General features: G+C 55.0%; 1 protein-coding gene across 2 annotated transcripts; it reads right to left on the bottom strand.

Annotated features, from left to right (window-relative positions):
• Positions 1-1,569: 1,569 nt before the first annotated feature.
• Positions 1,570-19,958, bottom strand: Ctsb (cathepsin B). 2 transcript variants are annotated; one of them, XM_087216737.1, is made up of 10 exons: positions 13,030-19,958; positions 9,262-9,409; positions 8,669-8,754; positions 8,064-8,178; positions 6,987-7,105; positions 5,194-5,279; positions 4,872-5,018; positions 4,480-4,596; positions 2,885-3,013; positions 1,570-2,384 (listed from the first exon to the last, which is right to left on the bottom strand). In XM_087216737.1, the coding sequence occupies exons 2-10, from the start codon at positions 9,385-9,387 to the stop codon at positions 2,287-2,289; spliced, it is 1,023 nt and encodes a 340-aa protein (XP_087072863.1). In that variant the 5' UTR covers positions 9,388-9,409; positions 13,030-19,958; the 3' UTR covers positions 1,570-2,286. The 2 variants fall into 2 exon arrangements, with proteins under 2 accessions (XP_087072863.1, XP_004848516.2); XM_004848459.4 differs by having other exon boundaries at positions 19,901-19,958.
• Positions 19,959-25,595: the final 5,637 nt, after the last annotated feature.

Here is a 25,595-nt window from a genome sequence, read left to right as displayed (position 1 = left end):
CGGATCTCTTGGGTCCCTTCCTGCTGCATGGCTACGTGATTCGAACTTCAATATGTGTAAAGATCTTGGCTGTCATTCCTTGCAGCAGCTCTTAGAAAACTTCCATCCCCTCTGAGTATCTTCTCTACTAGCTTTGCCAAATGAAACAGGATGCCCAGTTGTCTTAGGTGCTTTTCTGAGACATCGTACCTGACACCCAAAGAGGAGGGTTTATCGTAGTTCACTTTGTAGCGATTGCAGTCCACAGCTGGTTGGCTCCAAGGCAGGCAGAAGACAGCAAACCAGCAAAGCACCAGTGGACAACAGCAGCCCGGTTTCTGTCCCGTATGTTCATCCAGATGACACGCACTTAGGGCAAGTAACACTCACACCTGTAATCCTAGCACCCCACCATGAATCTATCCCAGGGGCACACTCCAGACCCAGCCACCTCTGCAAAGCCCCACCTACTGCATGAGGCTTTAGGGGGACGTATAGACACAGCCTTAACACCAGTTAAACTTGAGTTTCAAAGGAACCTTTATCTTTTTAGAATAACCATACTCCAAATGAAAAGCTTGTTTACCTGAGCTTCAGACTTCACTGGGTTTTCTGTATTTTTACCCGCTACGTCCAACAACCCTTCCCTGCTGCCTGCTCTGAAGGTTATCAGTCAGGAGCACCCCTGCCTGGTCTGCCTGCATCGGGCTCAGAAGAGGGTGTGGAGGGGCGGAGTCCAGGGCTGTAAAGTTACACCAGCTGGGGCTCCTGCAGATCAGGGAAACTGCACCTCTCCCCCTTGAGTGAAAACCCATTCCTGCTAGACTGAGCCATTTCCTGAGGGCTTGGGCTGGTGTGGAAGAGGGGTGGTTACTTGGGAAGTGTTGGAAACTTGAGCTTTAGACCCAGGGTACTCAAATCTCAACGTGTATCGAAGTTGCCCACCTGCCAGGACCAGACACCACCAGCCTGGGGAACCACTCCTCAAAGGTGTTGTCCCTTAAATTTTTTCTTTTTTAAATACACTCACTACGCAGCCCATGCTGGACTCAAATTTGCAACCTTCCAACTGCAGCCTCTCAAGTGCTGGGATTTTAGGCATGTGCTACCACACCTGGCTCGTTCCTCAAACTTCAGTGCACCTGGGAATGACCGGCATCTTTTCTGTTGAAATGTCACCTCAGTGTAGCATTCATTCTAACCCTGCCCGCCCTTCCCTAACATGGTGCCAGGTGACACCATGCTGTTGGCCTGTGGACCATTTGGAGCAAGGGTCTCTGGGCACTCAGGTGTTGGCAGAGTCAAAAAGAAGCCACATGTGGTAGTGCACACCTCCAGTCCTGGCTACTGGGGGGCTGAGGTAGGAGGATCACAAGTTCCAGGCCGGCCTGGGCAACTCAGCAAGACCCTGTCTCAAAATAAAGAAGGGCTGGGTCACAGCCAGGGAAACCCAGAGCAGAGCTGGAGGCCACGGCTGGAGAGCTCGCTGGCCTGGCGGGGGAGCAGTCAGCGCGAGGCTGAGGCCACATGGAGACACAGGGCTGGGCCGTGGACGTGTTCAGACCCCAGATGCCACCAGGCCAGACCAGCTGAGAGGAGACCTTTTATTGGCAGTTGTTCCTTGTTAAATCGACAGGGGGAAGCACTGATTTTTTTAAAAAAAAACAGTAAAAGCTGGTTTCTCCCAAACTAGTTTCACCGTGGTAGTTGAGGTCAGCAGGTCAGCTGGCAAGTCATGCCCACGTGACTCAGTTTAGGCCCTGTAATTAGGAGAGGACCCGTGAAACTAGTGCCGCTTCTCCAGCTATTAAACTCGTTCATTCACGTGATCAGCTGAGGCGCACAGAAAGTAACTTCTACTAAAGGATCAGCCACGGCCAAGACCAATCAGCGAGGGCTTGCGACACGATGGAGCACGGAGGCGGCAGCCTGGGGGAAGGGGGCGTCTCCAGAGCTGCTGCCACCCCCGTCGGCACCAGTCACGCCGAGGGGCTTCGTCCTGTTAGGAACCTCATGCTTGGTCCTCTAGAAAACTGCGCCAAAGCACCTGTGTCTGTCGCTGCTGGAGAAGCTCGGGTGGGGTGGGAAGGGCCGCAGCCAGAGCAGGGGCAGGCAGCAGGCACTGAGGCCACAGGGGAGGACGCGCTGGCCTTCGTCCCCAGACAGGCCGGGAGCCCGGGTGGAGAGGTCTCCTCCGAAGACAGCTGTGTGGGAAGGTGTGAGCAGCCGGCCAGGCCTTCAGGCCCTGTCTGACACCTTCTGTGTCTCATGTGAATCCCAACCCCAGGCCGGCCAGGTCGTGGCAGATTAGAACCTCCCCCAGTACTGGTCAGTGCGCGGGATTCCAGCCACGATTTCAGACTCGATTCCACAATGATCCTCTCCTCTGACGATTTTAAAGAAGCCTGGCAAAGAAAAGGAAGGTGAAAGTACGTCTTGGGTTTGTTTTTTTTTTGTACTGGGGATCGAACTTGGGTCCTTGCGCTTGCGCAGCAGGCAGTGAAACCACTGAGCTAAATCCCCGGCCCACGTCTTGGGTGTTGATCCCAGGAGCTGAGTAAGTCACCAAGCCCAGCTGCACCAGGCCCGTGGACTTCCTGTCTGAGTCCACAGCTGGGTCTGAGCATCGTGGGCTCCTCCACGAGCCCCATGGCCCTTCCCAACACTGCCCCAGGTGCCCTGGGAACTGTGCTATGCTCAGCGATGCAAAGCCGAGTCCTGGCCACACCAAACCGTCCCTGTGGCTCTGGCAAACCCCAGCTCACTATGCCTGAGCACTTAGGTTATGGCCAAGCCTCGGGTCTGAGGTGGGGGCCGTGCCATAGGCGGGGCAGGGAGGCCCAGTCAGCCTCCCCGCTCTGGCTCAGGGCTCCGTAGGCTCAGCAGGGCGGAGGATGCCACTCACCACTGTCGCCCCAGTCAACGTTCCAGGAGTTGCCCACCAGCCAGTAGGGGACGCCATTCTCCTTTCCCCAGCCCAGAATGCGGATGGCATGGCCTCCCAGCATCTCTCCAGCCAAGTGCTTGTACACTCCTGAGGGAAGGAAAGCCGGTTCAGACCAAGCCCAGGCTCCTGGCTCCCACGGCACCCCGGCTGTGACCTCGTGGTAGACTGCCTGCCTGCCACAGGTGCTGGTTCTTCCCTAGCACTGCGAAGTGGAAATAAAAAGACTAGAATATCACTGCTCCGACCGGCGGCTCCAGGGTTCCCACGACACTGGGGGACAATCTGTGTGCGCGCTGCTGGGGACAAAATCCAGGGCCTATGCTCAGCAAGCTCTCTGCCACTGAGCTACAGCCCCAACCCTCTGAATTTATTTATTTATTTATTTATTTTTTAGGTACCAGGGATCAAACTGAGGACCTTGTGCTTGCAAGGCAGGTGCAGCGCCAGAGACAAATCCCCAGCCCTCTAAATTTATTTTTCTTTGGTACTGGGGATTGAACTCAGGTCCTTGTGATTGTGAGGTCAGCAGTGGAACCACTGAGCTAAATAATCCCTGGTACTATTTTTTTTTTTTTGGTACTAGGGATCGAACTCGGGTCCTTGTGCTTGCACAACAGGCGACGAAACCACTGAGCTAAAATCCCTGGCCCTATTTTTGAAAGCCCAACACACTCAAAATGTATATAGTACAAAAACAGAGCCCCACAAAAAAATACCACTGTTGGTTGGCTTTGAAAACAGCAGGTCGAGCACATGCGTATGTAACAAAGGCAATGCTAAAGGGCTGATGATGTTTCCATCTGAGAGTCCATGCAAGAGTTCATCTGTCAAAGGACTGCATGGCTTAGTTTTAAACCACCGCTCTGGGGACTGATGCAGAGGGCAGAGCAGAGGGCCGGCGGTGCTGGCTGACTGGGTGGATGCTGGCCATGTGCTCAGGGAGCTGGTCGCCCAGGCCTTCCAATGGGTGACTCGGCTGAACCAGAAATGCACCTTCAGTACCACAGGCCGGGAGCTCAAAGAGCCACCGTCATGGGGCCGGGCTGCGGCTCCAGGGCAGAGAGCTGGCCTAGCATGCGCGGGGCCCTGGTTTCAGTCTCACCACAGAGAAAGACAAACAGAACTGCTGTCCTGACTGTTTTCCTTGCTCGGTCATCTTCCCTTGTCCCATCCTTTTCTATGGGTTATGAGCAGCGACAGTGACATTCAAGCAGAATGGAAGTGAGAAGAAGGGGTTTCTAAGAAGCTCTGTGGCACAGGGAGGGGGACCGTTCCTTCCTATCACTAAGATCCACAGCAAGGTTCTCCTCATTCAGCACCGGGAGTGAGGTGTGACTCTAGCCTTTGCAGACAAAGCCAAAGCTGAATGAAATGAGCCACTAGGCCTGCACTGTTCCACGGTGGATGTGGACACAGGACACAGGCGTGGGCAGAGCAGGCTCCTCCCACCGGAGGAACAAGGCCACGGTTAGAGGGCAGAGGAGAAACGGGAAACAGCAATGCAAGGAGCGCAGCCGGCCCGGCACCCGAGCCTCAGTGGCCCTAGCACACACCTGTTTTGTACATCAGGAAGTCTGAGAACACGGTGAAGGCGCCCTCCACTGGGCCATTTTTGTAGATCTCCGCCATGATCTCCTTATCATTACTGGAGACACTGTAGGAATCGTACCCTGGGGACAGCCCAGGCAGGGCGGTGAGGGCATTTGACCCCAGGCAGGGCCAAGGGACAGAAGGCCCTGGAAGAGGCTGAGGGGACCTCAGGACCTGAGCACAAGCTGCTGCTTACAAAATGAGGGGCTGCGTCCCTTGCAACTGAAGGGGTCAAAGCTGGATTTGGGGTGCAACAGCCAACTTGCGGGAAGGCTGAATTGCATGCCCTCCCCCTTCCCAGTGTCCCCGGATCCTGCTTGAATGGCCCTGTGCCACCCGGCCCGGCCCACCATACCGAAGTGCTTGTCTTCCTTGTAGGACGGGGAGTAGCCAGGCTCGCAGGTCTTGCTGCACTTGGGGGTGTCGCCGCCCTCCCCCGTGCACTGGGGCCGGGTGCCGTTCACATGATGCTCGCAGGGAGGGATGGAGTAGGGTCTGCAGCCTGGAGCAGAGCGGGCTGAGCGCTCACTGGCGGTGCCATCCCGCCCGACCCAGAGGCCGCCACCGAGTCTGTCTCCAGCTTTAACTGCCCTCTGCCTGCAACCCTCCCTCGCTAAGGAGAAAGAAGCTGCCACAGCTCCCTGCTCGGGAATCCAGGGCAGCAGGTGCACACTCACCCACATGGGAGTCATATAGGCCACCGGAAACCAGGCCTTTCTTTGTCCAGTATTTCCAAGCTGCAGAGGGATAGCCGCCGTTACAGCTGAAAAAGAACCTTCCGTCAAACGCAAAGGGAGAGAAGTCCCAGCTCCTCCCAGCCTGTGCAAGTTCAAGGTCACCCTGGGCTGCACAGTGCTCAGCAAGTAACACCAGAACCCGATATGCACTTCCAGGGGGCTGGGCCCAGCTCTCGTCCCTGCCCAGAAAGACCCTCAGGGGATACCGGACTGTGTTCATGTCGATGCACTCTTGCTTCTGCAACAGCATTTCTCAGCCCACAGCAAATCACAACCCCAAGGTACAGCAGCCCCCTCTTGCTTTTGCCATCAACTGCATCCAAAAACACTGCATGGAAAATTGCAGGCATAATTCCTGAGTTTTAAATTTCATGCTGCTTTGTATTATACTGTAATAGCACCACCTGGTCCAGTGGCCCAGCTAGCATGGCTGTGTTCTTTCCACATACCCTTGCTACCAGACTCACTTCCCTATTGGGTCAATATTAGCTAAGTGGCTGAACCTGTAATCCTGTAAGCCGATTGTGGTTTGAGCCACGTAGTACCCACGCTGTGATTTTGCTGTATAAAATATACTTGACAAAGAGCCTCACTGGCCACCCACTTGGGACCCATCCTGGAAATCCAGGAACTATTCTTCTCCTTAATTCCAATAAAACTCTACCTCCTTCCAAAAAATAATTTTTTTTTTCATTCTGTTCTGAACAGGGGAATAAAATCTCACGCATTCTCCTCCCTTCTGTAGGGAATGCAGACCACCCCTTTGTGCAGAGTATCCACATTCTGTGCACTATCTGCCTGGAGTTGCAGAATCACCATCGAAGCTGTGGATGTACTGTAGGTGAGGTGCTGCTGTGCTTGTGTCCCAGCAACCCTTAATTGACTTAGAAGGGCCCCAGAGGGACTGGTTAGGGCATGGTGAGCTGTCGAGTAGGCGTGGCCTGTCAATCACACCCCAGAGCAGAGCAGCTTCTAAGCCCAGCAGGTACCCAGTGGATGGGAAGGGACCACCATACTTAGGAAAAGCTCCAGTGGCTGATTTCACTGCTTTGGGTGTGGCCAGGGCACATTTTTGTTAACTCTCAGGTTTCCCAATCTACAGCAGGAGTCGAGCACACTGCTCAGACCTCCCTGGCAATGGTCAGCTCTTGAGTTAGTTTTCTGCTTTCGTTTTGAGACAGGGTCTCAACAGATGGTTCAGGTTGGTTTTGAACTCACTGTGTAGCTCAAGCTGGCCTCGAACTTGCAGCAATTCTCCTACCTGAGCCTTCAAGTGCTGGTATTACAGGCATGTGCCACCACACCTGGCTCCTGATTTAAGGATTTAATTCAGTGTGACCCACCTGGGGCCCAACTATAGATAAAGAAATGAGTGCAAAGAGAGGACATTTCCTCAAGAAGGAAAAGGAAAAAGGACAAAAACTTGACTGGGAAGCCAGGCACGGTGGCCCATGACTAGAATCCCAGCACTCGGGAGGCTGAAGGCAGAGGATCGCCACACAGTGGAGGCCAGCGGGGGTATCCAGTGAGTTCAAGGCAGCCTGGAATACGTAAGTGAGACCTGGGCTCAACCTCTGTCCCGAAAAGGAAACCCCCGGAAACCCGACTGGAGCTCAGAAATGTACCCACCTTTTCTGAGCCCATGCTTTATCAGGATCAGAAGCAGCCACACGAGGACTCTCTCCCAGACACCGCAGGCATCCTTCCCTCCCCAGGAAGGGCCCGGGACTCACCCATCCCCACACTCGAGGCCGCAGCAGCTGAGCAGGTCCTCCGCAGACACCTCCACGTTGACGTGCCCGTTGGTGTGGATGCAGACCCGGTCGGACATGGCCCCCACGGCCCCGAACGCCTGTGGGGACAAGGCTCACTGCAAAGGCCACCCCACCCGGACTGTGCCTCCCTGGCCATCGCCTGTGAGGCTGCAGAACCTCCGGCAGCGGGTCCCTCTCAGGGACAGTCAGGCTTCTGGGCTCACATTTTGCTTTAAAGGAATGACCAGAACCTTTCCCGAGAGCTTGGTTCACTTCTCAAACATAACACGGCTCAGCCAGAAGCCAGACATGATGAGGGTTCCATGCCTATGAGGCATGCAGAGCCATCAAATCTAGAGAGAAAGGAAGCAAAATAGCGGCTGCCAGGGGCGGTGAGTTAGTTCAGATACAGGACAAAAGGGGTTCTGTGGAGCCTAGGGGTGCCACCGTGGCAGAGCACCCCAAGGCCTTGGGCTCATCCTCAGCATGGGGGAGGGGAGGGGATCCGTGGACGGGGGCGGTGGTGGCAGCACAACCCTGCAACCATGTTACTGCCGCTATCTGTGTGCACACACTAAACAATGGTCAAGACAGCCGGTAACCAAGCTACTGGGGAGGCTGGGCCAAGGGGATTCCAGTGGCCAGCCTGGGCAACTTCTGAGTCTGTTGCCCAAAAATAATTGTAAAACATGGGCTGAGGCTGTAGCTCAGTGGTAGAGCCCCCATGGATTCAATCCCCAGTAGCACTTCAAAAGAAAAAAGTTAAGATGGTTCTATTTCCTGTGGTGTGTATTTTAGCACAATTTGAAAATAAAAATTAATATACAAGCAGAGTAGCACCGTTTACTGACCAGAAACAGTTGCACAGCCCGGGCATGTAGGACTCGCAGCCTGCAGACCCTCCACTCGACCCTCACCATAGGAACCTAACCCTTGTGCTGCCTCCTGGCTGCAGGGATCATTCTCATGCCGATGGCCACTCCCCTTGTCACCCCCCCCCCCCATCACTCCCAGACCCGCTCCTCTCCCCTCAGCCCTCAGGTGCCTGGATCTTACCCAGCATGAGCCACAGGAGCCCTGGTCTCTGATCTCTTTGATGGTCGGGCAGTTGGGCCACTGTTGCCGGGCATCGAAGCTTTCGGGCAGGTCCACGATCTCGGCAAATTTAATCCTGGACAAAGGAAGGTCTCGCTGGACTCCCACCCTGCAGCCCAGCACCTCGCCTGCTTCCTTCTGGACTGACCCCGTGTGCACCAGGTCAGAGGTCCTCCTGCTGTCCTGCCCACCTCCACAGCTGCCCCAGTCGCTTCTTAAATGAACTTTTTAATATTTACTTCATGTTTTTTGATTCTTATTTTACATAAGAGGTGAACTGAACAAGCTGATGTGGGGTCCAAAGGGGTCAGGGATTCGTTCTACTACTGTCACAGCTCCTGGGGCTTTTCTTAGTCCATGCAGGCCTCGTGTGCCATGCCTGGGGGCCTCATCGCAGCCCTGACACCCTGTGAAGAAGCAGGTGGAAAACGCCAGCACAAGGCAGACCTGTGTGTACCTGAGGTGGTCTCTGCAGCTGGGGGCCTGGACTGTCCCTCCCTGCCCCGAGGTCCCCATTGCTCCTGCTGCTCGTGGCACAGTATGCAGGGGCCAGCATGGGCTCTCACCTCTGTGGCAGCCTGGGCCCACCCAGGTAGGTGCCGCACAGCCTCTTCACGTAGCTCAAGTGCACGTTGTGGAAGTTGTGTCCAGCCTGGAACAGAGCCGCACCCACGATGGTCACCCACTGACCCAGTGCTTCCTGGGCTGCAGCTGGGTGCGCTCGCGGCCCCACGAAAGGCCCATCTCAGGGCAGACCGGGGTCTCGCCCAGCTCAGAGACAACAGTGAACCAGGGACACAGCGCGGGTTCATGCCCGCAGATCTGCCTGTGTCTGCTAAGAGACCCTCCGGGCCCTGGACACAGCTCCTTCCTCGCTTCTCAGTCCCTGCAGCACCTGGCTCAGGGCTGAGCAGAAACCGGGACACGCACGCACACACACCCACACCTTCCACAGCTGGCTGCCCGTGGCCGTGGACACTTCTAAGCCCACATCCGCCTCCACTCCTGTGCATGCGCACTCACACATGCTCCGCGCACGCGCACACAGTGAACGGGACAGGGAGGAAGCGCTGTGGTCCCCAGCGTCACCCTCCGGAACAGACCCTGTGTCCGGGGAGCTGGCGGCACAGGCTGGGGAGAGGACACACGGACCGCCCACCTGCCACGTCGTGTTCTGCTTGTTGATGTAGTTGACCAGCTCGTCTGACAGTGGGTGGAACCATGGTGCGTTATAGGCGCCGGTCAGCGCCAGCAGGAAGCACAGAGGAGCCGAGGACCGCCACATCCTGAAGCTGGGCCGTGGACACCTGCCAGGGATGGCACAGCACAGGAGGCATCAGGACGGCACCCCACGGGGAGGTGCGGACACCGTGTCCCCGCGGTGCTTTTGAGACAAGGTCTTGCCGAGTCTAAACTGGCCTTGACCGCACTATGTAGCAGAACTGGCTGGACTCAAACTCGCACCAGTCCTCCTGCATCAGGTGGGCGCATGCCTGGGGCAGTGGATATTTAAATTAGAAGCTTATGACAGTGAAAGAGGCATCACACACCGGGGAGGGGGGGAATTATGGGAGTTCCCCAAATGTAGCTCAGGGCCACGCACCTTTTCCTGTGCAATCACTGTATTTCTTGATCACCCCACTGTTCCCCTCCACACCTGATGCCCGAGCCAGGCCAGAGACAGCCAGGGACTGTCTTGTGACCAAGCCGAGTCTGGAGCCCCTCTCCATTGTTTTTTTATAACGGGGATGGAACTCAGGGCCTCGAACTTGCCAGGCAGGCACTGTGGCTGCTGAGCTACATCGTCAGCCCTCCTCTCCACTATTTTCAAACTACAGGAATTTGTTGAAGTTAGTGATGAAGGGAGCAGAGTTACCCGTGTGACAGTGTCCTAAGGGAGAAGCAGTGGGCTAGAAAAAAAAAAAGTAAGAATGCTCACAGCCAGGCATGGTGGCACATGCCTGTGATCCCAGCACTTGGGAGGCTGAGGCAGGAGGATTGCTGCCAGTTTGAGGCTACCTGGACTATGGAGTGAGCCTTTGTCTCAAAAAAACGAAAACAAAACAAGACAAAAAAAAAAGTTCATTAGCCTCTTGCCTGACACCCTGACACGAAACACGGGGTGTGTGCAAGTCCAGCAGACGGGCTGAGCTGGACAGCTCCCGAGGTCCTCTGGTTTTCCCAGTCTGCCAAGGGCTGTTTCTGGCTCCCGGAAGAGGAAGCCCTCACATCAATCCAGCCCTGTGACCCTGGACCGCAAGTCATAAGACCAGCAATTCCCGGCTTGCCTGTGAGTCATCCTCTTGGGCAAGCAGCTAACAAGAGTGAGAAGGGCTTCCTAGGGAGCCTGGGCACCAGGGGCCCCTGAGTCAGTGGGCGGCACGACAGAGAGAGAGAGAGAGAGAGAGAGAGAGAGAGAGAGAGAGAGAGAGAGAGAGAGAGGGAGGGAGGAAGGGAGAGAGAGAGAAAGAGAGAGAGAGAATATGCTATGGGATTCCATCTGACACAGGAGAAAAATTTTAAGCACTAATCCACCTGGAGGAACAAATGTGTGAGGACAGACTGTCCAGGGAAAGAGCCCTGATGACAAGGGGCCCTGGATGGCACTGTGTATTATAACACAAGGGAGGCCAGGCATGGTGGCCCACGCCTGTAATCCCAGCACTCAGAGGCTGAGGCAGGAGGATCCCATGAGTAAAAACCCAGCCTGGGAAACTTAGTGAGACTCTGTCTCAAAAACAAGGGCCGGGGATTTGGCTCAGTGGTTCCAGCGCCTGCCTGAAAAGCACAAGGTCCCGAGTTCCATCCCTGGTAACAAAACAAAACAAAACGAGGCCTATATCTCACTGCAAGCCCTGTATTTAATCCCCAATACTGCAAAGACAAAACAAAGACGGATAAAATATAAATGACTAGCCTAGTGTCGAGTATGTTGTGCTTGTCCCTCAATAAATGTTTGCTAAAAACTAAAAAAAGGCTAGGGATGTAGCCCGGCACTCCCTGAGTTCAATCCCCAGTACCCCCTAAAACATTCTAACTTGGTAACTTGGGGTGTGGTTCAGTGGTAGAGGTAGAGAACATGCTTAGCATAAGGCTGTAGGTTCCATGCAAGTGAAAACAACTCATCAGACTAGAAAAAGCATAACAGAAAAATAGGTTCAGTGACTGCTGAAAAAGTAAACAGCCAATGCAGATGTAAAACTGTTTGAATTCAACTGTAGTAAAATCAAGATGTTCCATGTATCTACTGTGTATCAGTACGCTGAGGGCCGAACAGTCTGGTGCTAGGGTTAGCATGTGGGTTAGGGGTTAGGGTGTGGGGAAACGGATCCTGTGGCGGGAGGTACTGGCGATGCCTATCTATCCACTTTGACATCTGCACTACTGACTCAGGACCTCGCCACTTAGAAATTTATCCTGCAGCTGTGCTAGCCCTAGAATGCAAAGACATAGGTATGAGAGTATTCTTTACACTGGTCTAAGGCTGCAAACGAAGGAAATGTCTAACGCCAGCGCCCAAGTCCTCCTGCTGAGCGGGGAAAAGTGCTTCCGATGATTGGGTGACGGTGACGGGCAGGTCTGGGTCTATCAGACAAGGCAAGCATGGTGAGTAGCGCCCTCACTGCCAGCAGGTATCAGGCAAGATTACAAGTGTGGTGGCTGCAGATGCAGATGCAGATCCAGATGGCAGCCGAAAAGGCTCACGGGTGGGCAGCCTGACCCTCCCGCCACAGCTGAAACCTCAATGGTCCAGGGCAAGATTACACCAGCTGAAGACATCCTGGGAGGAACAACATCTTCATTGCAATAGTTTCTCACTGTTCCAGGATTTTCGCTGCTGCCCTTTGAGTCTCCTTTCACATTTGCTACTCTCCGATGTACTGAACTCTCTGCCCTGAGTCATCTGTTAGATTTGTTTCTCCTGATGTACAAGCTCAGGGCTTTCGTCTTTGCCACCCAGAGCAGCACTGATCAGGCCCAGAACTCAGCTTCTTCTCTAAGTCTCATTTTTTCTATCTTTACTGTCTATGTATTAATTAATTCACCTGTCCTGCCGTGGCTTGCAGGGGACTAGGACTCACTGCAGAGCTTCTAGTAACATCCCCTTTCCCTGTTCCCTACAGAATCCCACCCCCTGTCTCTTAAGAGAATGTGTTCTTGTATTTCCAACCCTCATTTCTTTTGGGATGAATAGCAAGCACTACCATCAAAGGTCCTGAGGCCCCAAACTGATAAAAGACCACAAAAATGGTCCCCAAATGCATTCATTCCAGTTACTTCCCCTGACACCAATGAGGCTTCCTCCCTCACCTTTCTGCCAACACTCAGAACCCCACTTCCACCCACTCATGGGGAGATCGCACCCCATGTGACCCTCGTCAGCCACCCGTGCGGCCTCAAGGCTGTCAGGTGAGCGTGCTGCTGGGAGAGCACAAGTTGGCTGTCTTCTTTTGAGAAGCCTGACTTGTACTGCTGGCAGGGGTGTGGATGAATGGGGCCCGCTGGGATCCAGGCTGCTGCACCATCAGCCTGGGGCTCTGACCCTCCCGTGTGGGAGAACAGGGGTGTCCCTGGGCGCCCCGAGGGCTTGGCATCTGTTGTGATGTTAAATCATAAGCTGAGAGAATAGGAAGGTTTCCACGGCAACCTGAATTTTAAACCATTTCTTTGGCGTCTGTGGTGGCAGAGAACAAGGGCCCTGTCTCCCGGATGGTCCCCAGCTCTGGGCAGGTCGGTCAGCCCCAGCCACCTGCCTGCGGACCTCGCCCCTGCCTCTGGGGCGTTGACTCCACTAAGCCTCAGCTGATCACCTCGGGTGAAACCGGGTGAACGAGCACTGAGACTCAGGTGCAAGGCGGAGGAAACCGTGGACAGCAGAAGGCCTTGGCACGGGGCCCGGGGTCACAGGTGCTGCTGTGCCGCCCACCTGAGCAGGTCCACTTCCTCCTCCTCCTTCCTCTCCTCCAAGCCAGGCCTGGTGAGTGCAGCTCAAGCCACACCTCCACTGTGAAGAAGAGCCAAACACTGCTCCTGCAGGGGTGGGCGGGGGCAATTTCACACCTGTGAGGGGTGGATGGGTCCAGCTGCACTGTCAGCGAGACAGTCACGGGCTCTGCTCCTTCCCAACAGCTCCCCACTTTCTCTTCCCCTGGGTTAGGCAAACACTTCCCTTTATTTGCCAATCTGTGATTTTTCTAATTATAGAAGATGAGCAGAAAGTCCTTATTTCACCACCAGCCTCCTCTTCCAGGTGTGGATGGTTAGGGGCAGCTAGGATGCTTCTGGGCCAGGTCAGCGGCTGCCTGGGACACCCGGGTCCTGCTGACACCCCAAGCCCTTCCCAGCTGGTCCCTGGCTCTCCTGGTCCCTCACTTTCCAGACCCCCACAGCATGCCTTGGTTCACAGCCCTGAGCAGGGACAGGGCCTGTCCAGGTGAACCCTGACCACTGAGGCTGTTCCAGCACAATATGGCCCTGGGGACTCTGGCAGGAGGAATGAACATGGAAGCAAGGCTTGTGTCATTGTCCTTTCATCCTAGAGAACAGGGTTGCAGCCAACAAGCTTGAGCAAGCCGGTTTGTTACGCTGCGAGAGCCCCAGGCAGACTGGACTCTAATCCAAAAGGACCTAGGCAAAGGGGACACAGACACCTAAATTCCCCACCGGGCCAGCTGCCATCCGCTGGCAAATGGGTAAGTGAACCCATGTCCACAGCAGTCTCTGGTCCAACATCCTCCCCTCTGTCCCCGGAGCTGTGGACACCAGGCTGAGTGGTCTGGCTTGGGGAAGGTGAGAAAGTAGCAGGATGGTGATGACTCGGGACCCAGCCAGGGAACTTATGAGCTCTCCCTGTTCCATGAAAACTCAGCTTGCTGTCCCTGTCATTAAAGTGGCTATAACACTGCAGTACACCTGCTGAGACTTCCACTCAGGCCACCTGTCCTGGGGATGGTGAGGGGCGCCTCAAGCCCCAAGCTCGGGCTGGAGCTGTCTGTCTTGCTTTGTGTCTGCTCCTAATGGAACAGTGTTTAGCAGATTCTTGGTTCTGCATGTTTTTGTTTTTCCCACTAGAACACAAGCTGACAGCTTCTGGTCCTTTACAGTACTCGAGAAACAAGACAGCGAATCTAAAATGGTTAGAAATAAAAAGGCTTAAATATGAAGACCTGCATGGGGGAGGGCTGGGCTCTCTCCCTCCAACAACAACCCCGTACACAAGCACCAAGGGCTTGGCCCCCCTGCCTCCTCTTTCGCCTTTGGAACAAGCAGCAGCTTCTTGGTCCCAGAAGCCAGGCTTTATGTGGCAACTTCTGCATGACCCAGCAAAGGGAGCCAGGAGCACTGTGACCCAGCCCTGGCATCTTCAAAGGACCCAGAAGACTGACTCGGTGTCACCCACCTGAGCCCTCGGGCCACTCACAGGTGCCCCGCCCGCTGCCCACGTCCAGGTGCAGCAGGCCCGGCCACTCCTTTCCCACGCCCGACGTGCCCATGCATGGACACTGCTTATTAAGATCAGCCCCAGCACCCCACACCCTGCACACAGAAGAAAATTACTACCCTGGGCTTGGAACTGTGGACACCACAAAGGCCCTCAGCAGTTGAAAATGGTTTTTATTGTTGGTGGGAAAGCAGACCTTGTGGGCAGTTAACATTCTGGAAAGTTCTGCTCACCAGCTTCTCTCCCTGGCTCTGGTACTGACGGAGATGCTGACAGGGCGATGCCATTTCCTGTGTCTGTTTCTGAAGTGGGAATATCACGAAGCTTTTAGAGATCCCCTGAGAAGTCAATGAGATTAGTATTCTGGGCCTTTCCAGCTTGTAGGAACAGGCAGCTCTCTAATTCCACTGCAGGGCGGACTGCACTCCCTGGCTGGCTTGGGGCCTGGCAGACAAAAGGCAGGCCACAGAAAGACCTGGCCTCCACAGCACGGCCCCTTCTCCTCTCCTGGGCCCCAGAAACAGACTCTCCCTCACCAGGGAGGAAGAAGTGGGGAGGTACGGTCTTTTGGAAAGTGCTGCTCTTTGAGAGAAGCCCTCTCCACCACTGGTAGCTGGATACACAAGGGGCAAAAGAATATGGTGAATGTTTACATTAAAACATTTATTACAGTAAAGACACTTTGCCCAAGTCCCCTTCAAAATCTTCCCCCTTGCTTTGAACACACTCGTCCTATCGTCCTTGCCACTTTCTGAAGTGCCCTTTTGAGTCTTTGTGATCAAAACACAGTGAGCGCTGCTGTCAAGTGCCATCCAACGGAAGGGGCTTCTAAAAACATGCAGCTGTGTCCTCATCCGGCAAATCCCAGGGTCTGGGGCTTTGTGACTTCTGGCTCTTCCCTAAGTCAAACTGACCACAAGAAGTAAAAATTTTGGATGGATTCAGGACATCGAGGCAGCCAGACAGGGCAGCTAAGGACACTCAGGCAGGCAAGAGGACTCCAGAGCTGCTGCAGAAAGTGGCAAGGAGAATGAGATGAGTGTATCAGAAAGGAGGATTTTGAGGGGATTCACAGCAATGTGCATCTCACTGTAATGAATTAAAAAAATTTAAACACACCTCATCTTCCAATCACACGTTGTACACCTCCTGTGTGCTAGGCAGTCAACACTCACTGCCTTAGGGTCATGACTTTGATTTTCAAAAGTACCCTAGATTGGGCAAAAGACTGTGGCCGTCACACTGCTGGTACAAGGACTCGCGTGCTGACGTAGCTTGGCTGGCAGAACCCTCTGCCTCCCGGCCTTGCGCAAGCCTGGAAGCTCCCTGACTCCTCAGTGACTGGAGCATGAGACATCCTGTCCAAGTCCCAGCCAGCAGGTCACAGGGTCACACAGCAGCTGACCCTCCCTGGCCTCTCCACCACCTCCATGGTTATGGCTATCAGGGTTATCAGCGCAGTCACCTCTCCCCATGCTGGCTGGCTCCGGTTACCTTTAGCAACCTTCGGAGCTACCGGCCTGCTCAAATCCGATAGCAGTCAAGTGCACACGTGCAGAAAAATCAGTGTCGCATAACGACCTTCAGCCTTGTACGGGGCTTGTTTTACAGGCGGGGGAAACTGAGGCTTGAGCAAATCCCCTGGGCAGGCCCTGAACATGGGTACCCAAGCTGCAGGGTAACTGTACATCACTTCTGGCTGAAAGGGCAGCACAACTCACTTCTAGGCAACTCTCACTGTGCTGCACAATCCAAGTGACTCAGCTTTTTCACTGGACAGTGCAAGAGCCAGGCTTCCTCACTAAACCTCAGCCGCCTCCTGATATTTAAAAATCAGAAAGTATGGCTGGGTGTGGGGGCATCTGGAATCCTAGCTATTCAGGAGGCTGAGGCAGAAGGACTACCAGGTCAGCCTGGTCAACTTAGTGAGACCCTGAATCAAAATAAAATTTAAAAGTCTGTAGCTCAGTGGTACAGTGCTTGCCTAGCATGCATAAGGTCCTGGGGTCTGTCCTCAGTATCCCCAAAACAAAATGAAACAAAATTAGAAAACACGATCTAACTGCAGAGAAGTTCAGATGCCTAAATACTGAAAGAGCTCAGTGAGTTCTAGCTGAGTACAAATACAGTAAAGCACCAAATGCAGAACCTGGGTGTGGTGGAACACACCTCTATCTGAGCACCTGGGAGGCAGGACATCACAGTGAGTTCAAGGTCAAGGTCAGCCTGAGGTCAAGGTCAGCCCGAGTTCAAGGTCAAGGTCAGCTGGGGCTACATGGGGAGACTCCCCAGTCCAAACAAAACACCTAACAAAACACCACATACTGCCTCACAAGCGAAATGTCCCAAGTTCAACCCCCAGTACCACAAAAAAAAAACCACATGAAATCAGTGACCAACAACAGGAAAAGCTTCCCTGACCAATGCTCTCCCAGGGCAAAGAATTAAACTTGAATTTTTAGTCATGGAATCTAAAACAGGAGAACCATTTCAGACCCATCAGATTGGCAGCAATTAACACCTGCTAGCCAGGCAATGTCTGTATTCCCAGCTGCTGGGGAGGTGGAGGCAGAAGAGCAAGTTCAAGCCCCGCCAGGGCAACTCAGTCAGATCCTGGCTCAAAATTTTAAAAGGGCCAGGCATGTAGCTCAGTGTGAAGGCCCTGGGTTCAAACCACAATACCACAAAAACATCTGCTAAGATCTGGCATTGGTAACTACGAAGGGATAGACCTCACCAACCTGAGGGGGGCAGAAGCCGATGCAGGCACAGGGGAGGGCACCTCCTCAGCACCCAGCAAAGCAGGACCTTAGGACCCCGCAAGGGCTTCTGCTTCTGCTTCTCCTCCTCCTGCCCAGGAGAAACCCTTGCAAGAGCCTGGGAGCTGCAAAGCTATTTACTGCAGCAATGTAAGAAGAGGAGGCAGGTGGAGGAAGAAATAGCCTCACTTCATTGTCTCTCGGGAGATCAACACAGAGCACTTAAAATGAATGAACTAGGTTGGACAGGGTGTGCACGCCTATAATCCCAGAATTTCGGAGGCTGAGGCAAGAGGATCCCAAATAAGGTCAGCCTGAGCTACACAGCAAGTTCAAGGCCGGCCCAGACACTGTAGGGAGACCCCATCTCAAAAAACAACAAAGCTGGGTGTGCTGGTACATGCCTATAATCCCAGTACTCTGGGAGGCTGAGTCAGGAAGACCGCAAGTTCAAGTCCAGCTCTGGCAATTTAGCAACTTATCAAGACCCTGTCTCAAAAATTAATGGAGGTTAAAAAAAAATTAATGGAGATTAATACCTTTAAACAGCACTGCTCATAGATCAATACAGAGTATTATTACAAAATGAGTACAGGAGAATTACAGGGTGATTCAAAGTCCCTGTGAAAGCTGGGGAACAGGTACAGAAGAGCTGAGGCCGAGATGAAACCCCGACACCTGCCAGGAGAGGACCCAGCCAGGGCTCAGGTCTGCAAAGGGGCCAAGGCTGGGAGATCAGAGTGAGAGGACTGGTTCAAGCTGGGCTGGGGCGGACTCAGTGGCAGAGCACAGGCCTAGCATGCACAAGGCCCTGAGTTCATCCCCAGCACCGAACACAAAAACAAAAAAACACATGCTGGGCTTTGATCCCTGCAGCCCTCCACACTGCATTCTAACTGGGGCCGAATATAAAGAGCCACACGGCCTATCTCAGGCAGCATGTGGGCTGACAGGGGAAACTGGGGGGGGGGGGGCCCTGGTGTCGGGACCCACACACCTCCCCAAGATGCACCTGACTGGCAGCCTCACCTTCGCCACACCAGGGGCAGGAGAGGATGGCCTGATCTGATCCTTCAAAAGGCCCATCTCAAGTGCTCGCCAGGTGTGTGCAAGGTCTCGGGCCCCATCACACACAAAAGATTAACCATCAAAGAAAAAAGCTGTGAAAATGAAAATTCCTCCTCCCTCACCAATGTAATACTTTCCACTGCTCACAAGATCACAGGCACCGACTGGTGGCTCCTCCCCTCCAGTTTCCGCCCATTCTACAGAAAGCCTCAGTCCAGTCAGCAGAGCAGGAGCTCAGCCTGACCAGACTGGAAGCAGCGTCTGGAACCAACATCAAGGGGAGGAGGGAGCCAGGGCTGGGCGGGTCGAGTCAGTGTCACCAAGTACCCAGAAGTGGGGGTCTGGACCTTTCCCCAGGGCAGAACCCCAGCTCTGGGGCAAAGATCGCGGACCAGTGGAAGCCACTTTCCCCCAGGTGCCTTCCACTGTCTCTGGGCTTGACCCTTTCTAGAAAGCTCAGGGCTCTAGGTCTCCACGACCAGAGTTATGGGAAGCCATTCTCCACGGAGGAACAGGAGAAAGGAAGCCCACCCGGCACTCGGGAGGCTGAGGCAGAAGGAGTGCAGGGAGTTCAAGGCCAGCCTGAACTACATGGGGACACCCAGTCTTTAAAAAATAAATGGAGAAAGTCTTCATTTTCCAGCACCCCTGAAGGCCTCTTCATTCACTAAAATCAATGTAAGGTTCAGTCCTGTTTTTTCCCCCTTCTTTTGGTTTTTTGAGACAGGGTCTCCCTATGCAGTCCAGGTTGGCCTCGAAATCCAGGGGATCTTCCAGCCTCAGCCTCCCAAGTGCGGGGATAACAGGCATACACCATCAATCTGACTGCTCCGTTCTCTTCTGGCCTAGGCACCCGGGACCAGTTTTCCCAGGGCACAACCTCCCTTTCCCGCACGTATGGGTTTCTGGTTTGGGGGCTGCACGGGGCCTTGGGCCAGCCTCCTCCTCCCCTCCGGGCCCGCCGCTGCCGGGAGAAGGCACACCCAGACCTAGGAAGCCGAGGTCCAATCAAGTCCCGGACCTGGTGTCCCCACCCCCACCCGTGCTGGCCCCGCCGCTCCGGGTCTCTGCCCGCGGGAGAGCCGAGGCCTGGGCTCCCGGCCCCCGCAGGTCCCCGTCCTCCCTGCCGGCTGCCCTTCCGGTTTGCGGCTCCGACTCCTCCTGCACGCCCACCCAGCCACCTGCCCGTTCTGCTTCCAGGAGGACCCGGGTCCTGGGGTCCCAGGAATGGGTTGGGGTCGCCGGCAGAGTCGCCCGGGGAAACTTCAGGATGAGAAAAAAGCAAAATCGAGCAGGAGAAAAGGCCGGAACACAGAAGCGATCGATGCCACCAGCCCTGAGCCCGCACCGGGGACTCGGAGCTTCCTCCTCGCAGGCTCCCGGGACAGCCCCGGCGCCCGGGAAGCTGCGACCGCCTGGCCCGAGGTCCCCGCTCTCCGCCCTGGGTCCCCAGTCCTCGATCCCCGCTGCCGCGACTCCCCGCCCGGAAACCCCGCTCCCGCACGGCCCCTTCCTCCTTTCGCACTCACCGAGCAGCGCCGGAGCCGCGAGCAAGCAGAACCGGGCCCCACAGAGCAGAACCGAGCCAAGCCCAGCTCCCTGCCCGCCCCTATTTATCAGCGTGTCCCCGCCCACCGACACGTGACCTGCGTGTCCCACCCCCGTCCTGCCACGTGACCCGCTCGCATTTCCTCCCAGCACTTGACCTGTGCGACCCCGCGGCCCGGGCGCCCAGCGCTGCCCTAGTCCCCGAGACCCCGCCCGGGCGCCGGACCTTGCGATCGGGCTGCGGAGGGCGAGGAGACCTTCCCCGGACCCGCTCCTTTCCAGGCCGCTGGAGCCTCTGCGGGCAGAGCACCCCAGGGAAGGAAGGCAGGTCCTGGGCCGGGATCTGCCCGGCCCCCTCTGTCCCCTCAGGCGAGCTGTAGGCTCCGGAATTTCTGTTGCCCGAGGCGGTCATGGAAGCCCGAACCGCTGCGAGTCAGCCCTAAAACCTAGGTGTGGTGGTGGGGGGGGATTGAACTCAGGTCTTTGCGCTTGCACCGCAGGCGGCGAAGCCACTGAGCTAAATTCCCGGCCCGGCCGTCGATGTGTCATTCTTAACCTTCCTCTACTCTCTGCTTAGGAGCCAGCCATGAAGAAATTCCTTAAAAAAAAAAAAAAAAAAGTCAAGCGCGGTGAGTGGCTCACAACAGTTCCAGCTACTGGAAGGCTGAGACAGGAGGGTAGCAAGATGGGGCCCTGCCTGGGCAATTTAGTCAGACCCTGTTTCAAAATAATGAAAAGGCTGAAGATTTAGCTCCGCACTCCTCAAGTTCAATTCCAAGAAAAGTCTGGTATTTTATTTGAGTTTTTGTGACAATAAGAAATGGTTCGCTAAGCCAGATGGGATGGTCCTGGGCACCCTACCGAAACAGTCTGTGTGTGTGTGTGTCTCTCTCTCTTCTTTTGTTGCTTTGTTGTTTTTTTTTTTTCTTTTTCGGTACCGGGGATCAAACTCAGGACCTTGTGCTTGCAAGGCAGGCGCCGAAACCACTGAGCTAAATCCTCGGCCCCTGTTGCTTTGCTTTTTGAGACTTGGTCTCACTATGAACCCCAGGCTGGCCTCGAACTCCCGATGATCCTCCTGCCTCAGCACCCCCGAGTTTTGGGGTCACACCCGTGGGCCACCACACCCGGGGCTGGGTTTCTGCAGCAGGTGCCTGGCCACCAGCAGTCACACAGTCCCTGAGCCTGTGGAGACATCAGAGAGCTCTGGGCACAGGTGCCCACCTGGGGTAGGAGAAGGAGGAGGAGATGCCAGAGGCCAAGCTGAGCCCCAGTGGGTGGGGAGAGCTGGGGCGCAGGATAGCAGAGAAGGAAGCTCTAGCTCAGGGGCCCCAGCCTGTTTATCCCAGCCTGGCCCGAAACGTCACTGCGTCCACGCGTCGCCTTCCACGAGGTGTTGGATCCCTGTCGCCCCTTAAGGGGTCCCAAGGTGGCACAGGCAGGAGGACACGTGGACCCGTGGCAAGGCGCTGTCGTGGTGACAGCAGGATGAGAGAGATGCTCTGCTTGCTTCACCACACTGTGTTGGTGGAGAGGGAGAAATCAAACACACAGAATCCTAAGTAAATTCTACAGAGCAGAGGTTGGCGCTTCCTGGGCGTGCTGGGCGTCCTGGAAGCTTTGGGGGGAAGGTAATGCCGTGCAATCTTTTCCCTGCTGCCACCCTTTTTTCTTTATTCTCCTCTCCCTCCCTTCATGGTTCGCTCTGTTTCCTTCCTTCCTTTCTTTCTCCCTTCCTCCCTCCCTCCTTCCTTCCCTCCTTCCTTCCCTCCTTCTCTTCCCCAGGGTTTGAACCCCACAGCGTTAGAGAGGGGCCTTGACCTATGTGTGTAAAACGGGCTGCCTGCTGCACATGCAGGAAGGAGGCCAAGGTATACACCGTGTGGAAATAAAAACATAAACTCGCACCAAGTGACCATAGCAGCATTATTCACTATAGCTCAAAGGTGGAAGGCATCTGTTCGTCAGCTAATGAGTGGATAAACAAAATGTCATATAATCACAAAATGGACTATTACTCAGCTGTAAAAAGGGATGAGGTATTGCTGCGTGCTGCAGCATGGGTAAACCTTGTACATATTATGCTAAAAGAAAGGAAAAAGGGCCCATGGGAAATGTCCAGAAGAAGCCAGTCTAGGGATATAAAGTACAGTAGTGATTGCCTCAGTGGAGGGGAGGTGGCAATTTGGGAAGTGATACTAAAAGGCATGTGGTAGTAAGATTGCTCTCAGCTGGATGCAGGGGTGGCTGCATGTTGCTGGGAATACACAAGATTCTTGAATTGTACTTTTATTTTGTGTCACGTAAGTCGATTATTATGTTTAGTCCTGAAAGTATGTTTCCCCTCAAAAGAAGGGTTCGTGAAAGTTTCATTATACCCGGGAAGAATTGTACAATTTATTTATTGTGTTTTTTGTCTGCTTTTTGAGATGGGGTCTCAGTATATAGCCCAGGCTGGCCTTGAACTTGTGGCAATCCTCCTGCCTCAGCTTTCTGAGTGCTGGGATGACAGGTGTGCGCCACCACGCCAGGCTGGAGTTGCACATTCTACATGGGTAAAAAGCGTGGCAAAGGGCCAGGGATTTATCTCAGTGTTTTCACCACCTGCTGTCCAAGCGCAAGGACCTGAGTTTGATCCCCGGTACCAAAAAAAAAAAATTTGTGGCATGTCAGTTAGATTTCAGTACTGATGTTATGAAAAAGTTGATTGGGAAGTCCTGGAAAATAGGAACCGTTCTTTTTGTTTTCTGTCAATTTGGAGGTCTCTTGTCTGAAGAAATACCTGAGTTGTTCTTCACCGGCAAGTCCTATTAATCTCATTTCCTCAGCCCTCTTGGTGACCGTCTCTGTCCCCCGGAGGAGACCCTGGTGGGGCAGCTTCCGACTGAGGGTCTTGGTACCCACAGGCTCTGCAGGGCTGACAGATGCCTGGTCAGTCCTCTTCCCAGGTGTGGCCTTTGAGGAGTGACTCCGGATCTGGGGGTCCTCTCTTTAGCCTGCAGGACCCAAGGCAGGGCCTCGCAGTCCTGTGAGCCCTTTGGTCACTGGGGCTGAGCGGAAGCCTGCAGCCTGAGGCCCCGCCATGGCCGCTTTATCCACCCGGACAGCATCCTGGTCCCTTGGTCCGACTTCCTTCAGCCCGGTCTCCACTGCTCTCCACCTGCGCTGTGGCAGGAGTAGATCCTCACGCTGGGCTTTCCAATGAGCCGTCCAACCCTGTATTCCCCAACTTCACAACCTTTGACATTTAGACTGAAGAGTTTTTAAAAACGGGAGGGGACATAAGAAGAATTAAGAGGTGCTGTGTACCTGCACCGACCCCCATGGGGACTGCAAACATGGACTGAGGGAAAAGCAAAAGGACTCGGGCCTCCTCAGGGGCCCCTTTGGGTGTTCTCAGGGCCTGCTGTTGGGCAGTGACACGTGACCACATCTGAGGGGTTCAGGCTTCATTTTGCAAGGGTCTCCGGAGGCTGCAGCAGGGCTGCAGCGGGCCCGCACCTGCCGAGGGGAGAGGCTGGTGGTGCCCGTTTGTGCCAGCTGAGGCTGCCTGGCCTGGACAGTCAGCCTGGGTGACCTGGACGGCAGCCAAGGCTGGGAGTCCCTCCCGGGGCGCCCTGAAGCAGACGGGAGCTGAGTAGGCCAGGGTGACTTAGCAAGAAAAACAGTGAGACAGGGCCACCCAGGAAGGCTTGGGGCTCCGCTCTGTTTCTGGAGGACGCGTGGGTGACAGGTGGCACCTCCATTACCCCCGTGGCTGCTGACGGCTGTGACGGGGACTTGACTCCAAACAGCCAGGCAGCCTCTCTGCGCTCGGCTGCACCTGGGATTCACTGGTGTGACCAGAGCTGGGCTTTCCAAATCCCTTCGCCGGAAACCATGCGAATCAAAATACTGCCAGGGAAGGGAGGAAGAGAAGTAGCTCCCGTTCCCAGGGCTGAAAATCGTCTCCGATTTCTCTTCTGTAAATCACACCCGAGTTTGGAAGGTCAGGCGTGCGTCGCACCATGGGGAGCTGAGCTGGGCAGAGGCAGAGGGGCCGAGGACCTGCTTCCCGGGACTCCAGGTGGGGGTCCTCCCACACGGCGAGCCTCTGTGCAGGGCCCAGGGAGGAGCTCCCAGGGGGACGTGTGACGGCTGCTCAAGGACAGAGCAAAGACCCCGAGTGTCACCCCGAAAGCTCCCGGTTTGTCTGAGGTGCCTCTTTAGCGGCCCCTCACAGTCTCCACACACTCCCAGTGCTGGGGCTCCGGATTTGACTCGGGAGGGGTCACGGTGCAGTGCTTCGGACCTTGGAGACCCAGAGAGGAAACGGGACATTCCTGACTGGATGTGTCCCGATCAAGCAGGGAGCCGGGAAAAGCGGGCAAAGGCCGGCGTTCCCTCCACGGATGTCAACAAGACTCAATCCTGTGACAGGTGCCGCCCGGTGCTGGGAGTTGAACTCTGCCACATCGAATGTGAGATCCATCAGTAATGAAAGGAAATTTCCTCAAAGACAACTGCAACAGCGAATGATCTTTCCTCTGGTCATTTAAAAACGTCTCTGCGGTATTTCTCGGTCTGTAAGTGGAGCCACTGTTCGCTCAGGTTTTTATCCTGTAAGCAAACATCTTTATCGGTCTTACATGGAGCGCTGTGTAGCTGCCTGCCTGCCACCTGAGTCTAGAGCAGACTTTATGCTGTCAGCTGCCCCAGAGGGCGGGACCTACCGACTGCCTGTAGTCAAGAGAGGCTCAGCAGCCCGGGTAAGAAGGACTCTTAGCAAGACTCTGTCTCAAAATAAAAAGGTCATTTTAAAAAAGAGCTAGGGATGTAGCTCAGGACAAAGACCCTGGGTTCAACACCTAGTGCCACACACACACACACTCTCACACAGGACTGTACATGTTCAGGATGGGTATAATTTTCGAAAATATTTTCGTTCCGTGGTTGGCTGAATCTGCTCTCGGAACCTGTGGCCTGGAGGTCCTGAGAGCCGTGTTTAAGAAGGGTCACTCTCCCCATTTCCTTACTCCGCAGAACTGGCAGCCGCCGGAGAGAGAGGAAGGGAGGCTGGGGCACTACCAACGTCATGCGCCAGTCACGCGCCACAGGGCAGCCGGACTGGGCCAGGCGCGCTTCCCATCTTGCTGACGTCATCGGCACCGCCCCTGCACCTCTGCCCCCCCCCCCCCCCCCCCCGCTGGGGACCAGCGAGGGCGGTCGGTGGCAGAGCTGGGTCCTCCGTGGGGCTCGGACTGGCCCAGCTGCTGCTTCTGTCCCGTGGGGACAGCTCCGGTGACTGTGCTCTCCCCGAAAGACAGCGCTGTGCCGGCATCAGCTTGGGGCCTGGAAACCTGAGAACGGGGGCCTCCTACTCCAAGCTCTCAGATATTTTGGCCCAACCCACAGTGCAAGTGGGAGAGGGGTTTCCCGGCCTGGCCAGCAGGGTTGGGGAGGAAAAGGGTAAACTGTCACCACTTCAGGGCACCGTGGCTGCTCGAACTCACCTCGGTACCAGTGATACGTGCTACGGAGAACAGCCTGAGAGCTTGTGAAGTTTAGAAACCCTGACAGGCGTGCTGCGGATGGCTAATAAATAATTCTCAAAAATGTGTTGATCTTGGGCTGGGCGTGGTGGCAACATCTGTAATCCCAGCACTCGGGAGGCTGAACCAGGAGGGTCAACCTGAA

Source organism: Heterocephalus glaber, unplaced genomic scaffold, assembly GCF_053883595.1.
Source record: "Heterocephalus glaber isolate CG9 unplaced genomic scaffold, H.glaber_assembly_v1.0 deba00001460, whole genome shotgun sequence".
NCBI classification, from domain to species: Eukaryota; Metazoa; Chordata; class Mammalia; order Rodentia; family Bathyergidae; genus Heterocephalus; species Heterocephalus glaber.
Note: the sequence above shows the minus strand (reverse complement) of the source record. Positions and strands in the feature narration are given on the sequence as shown.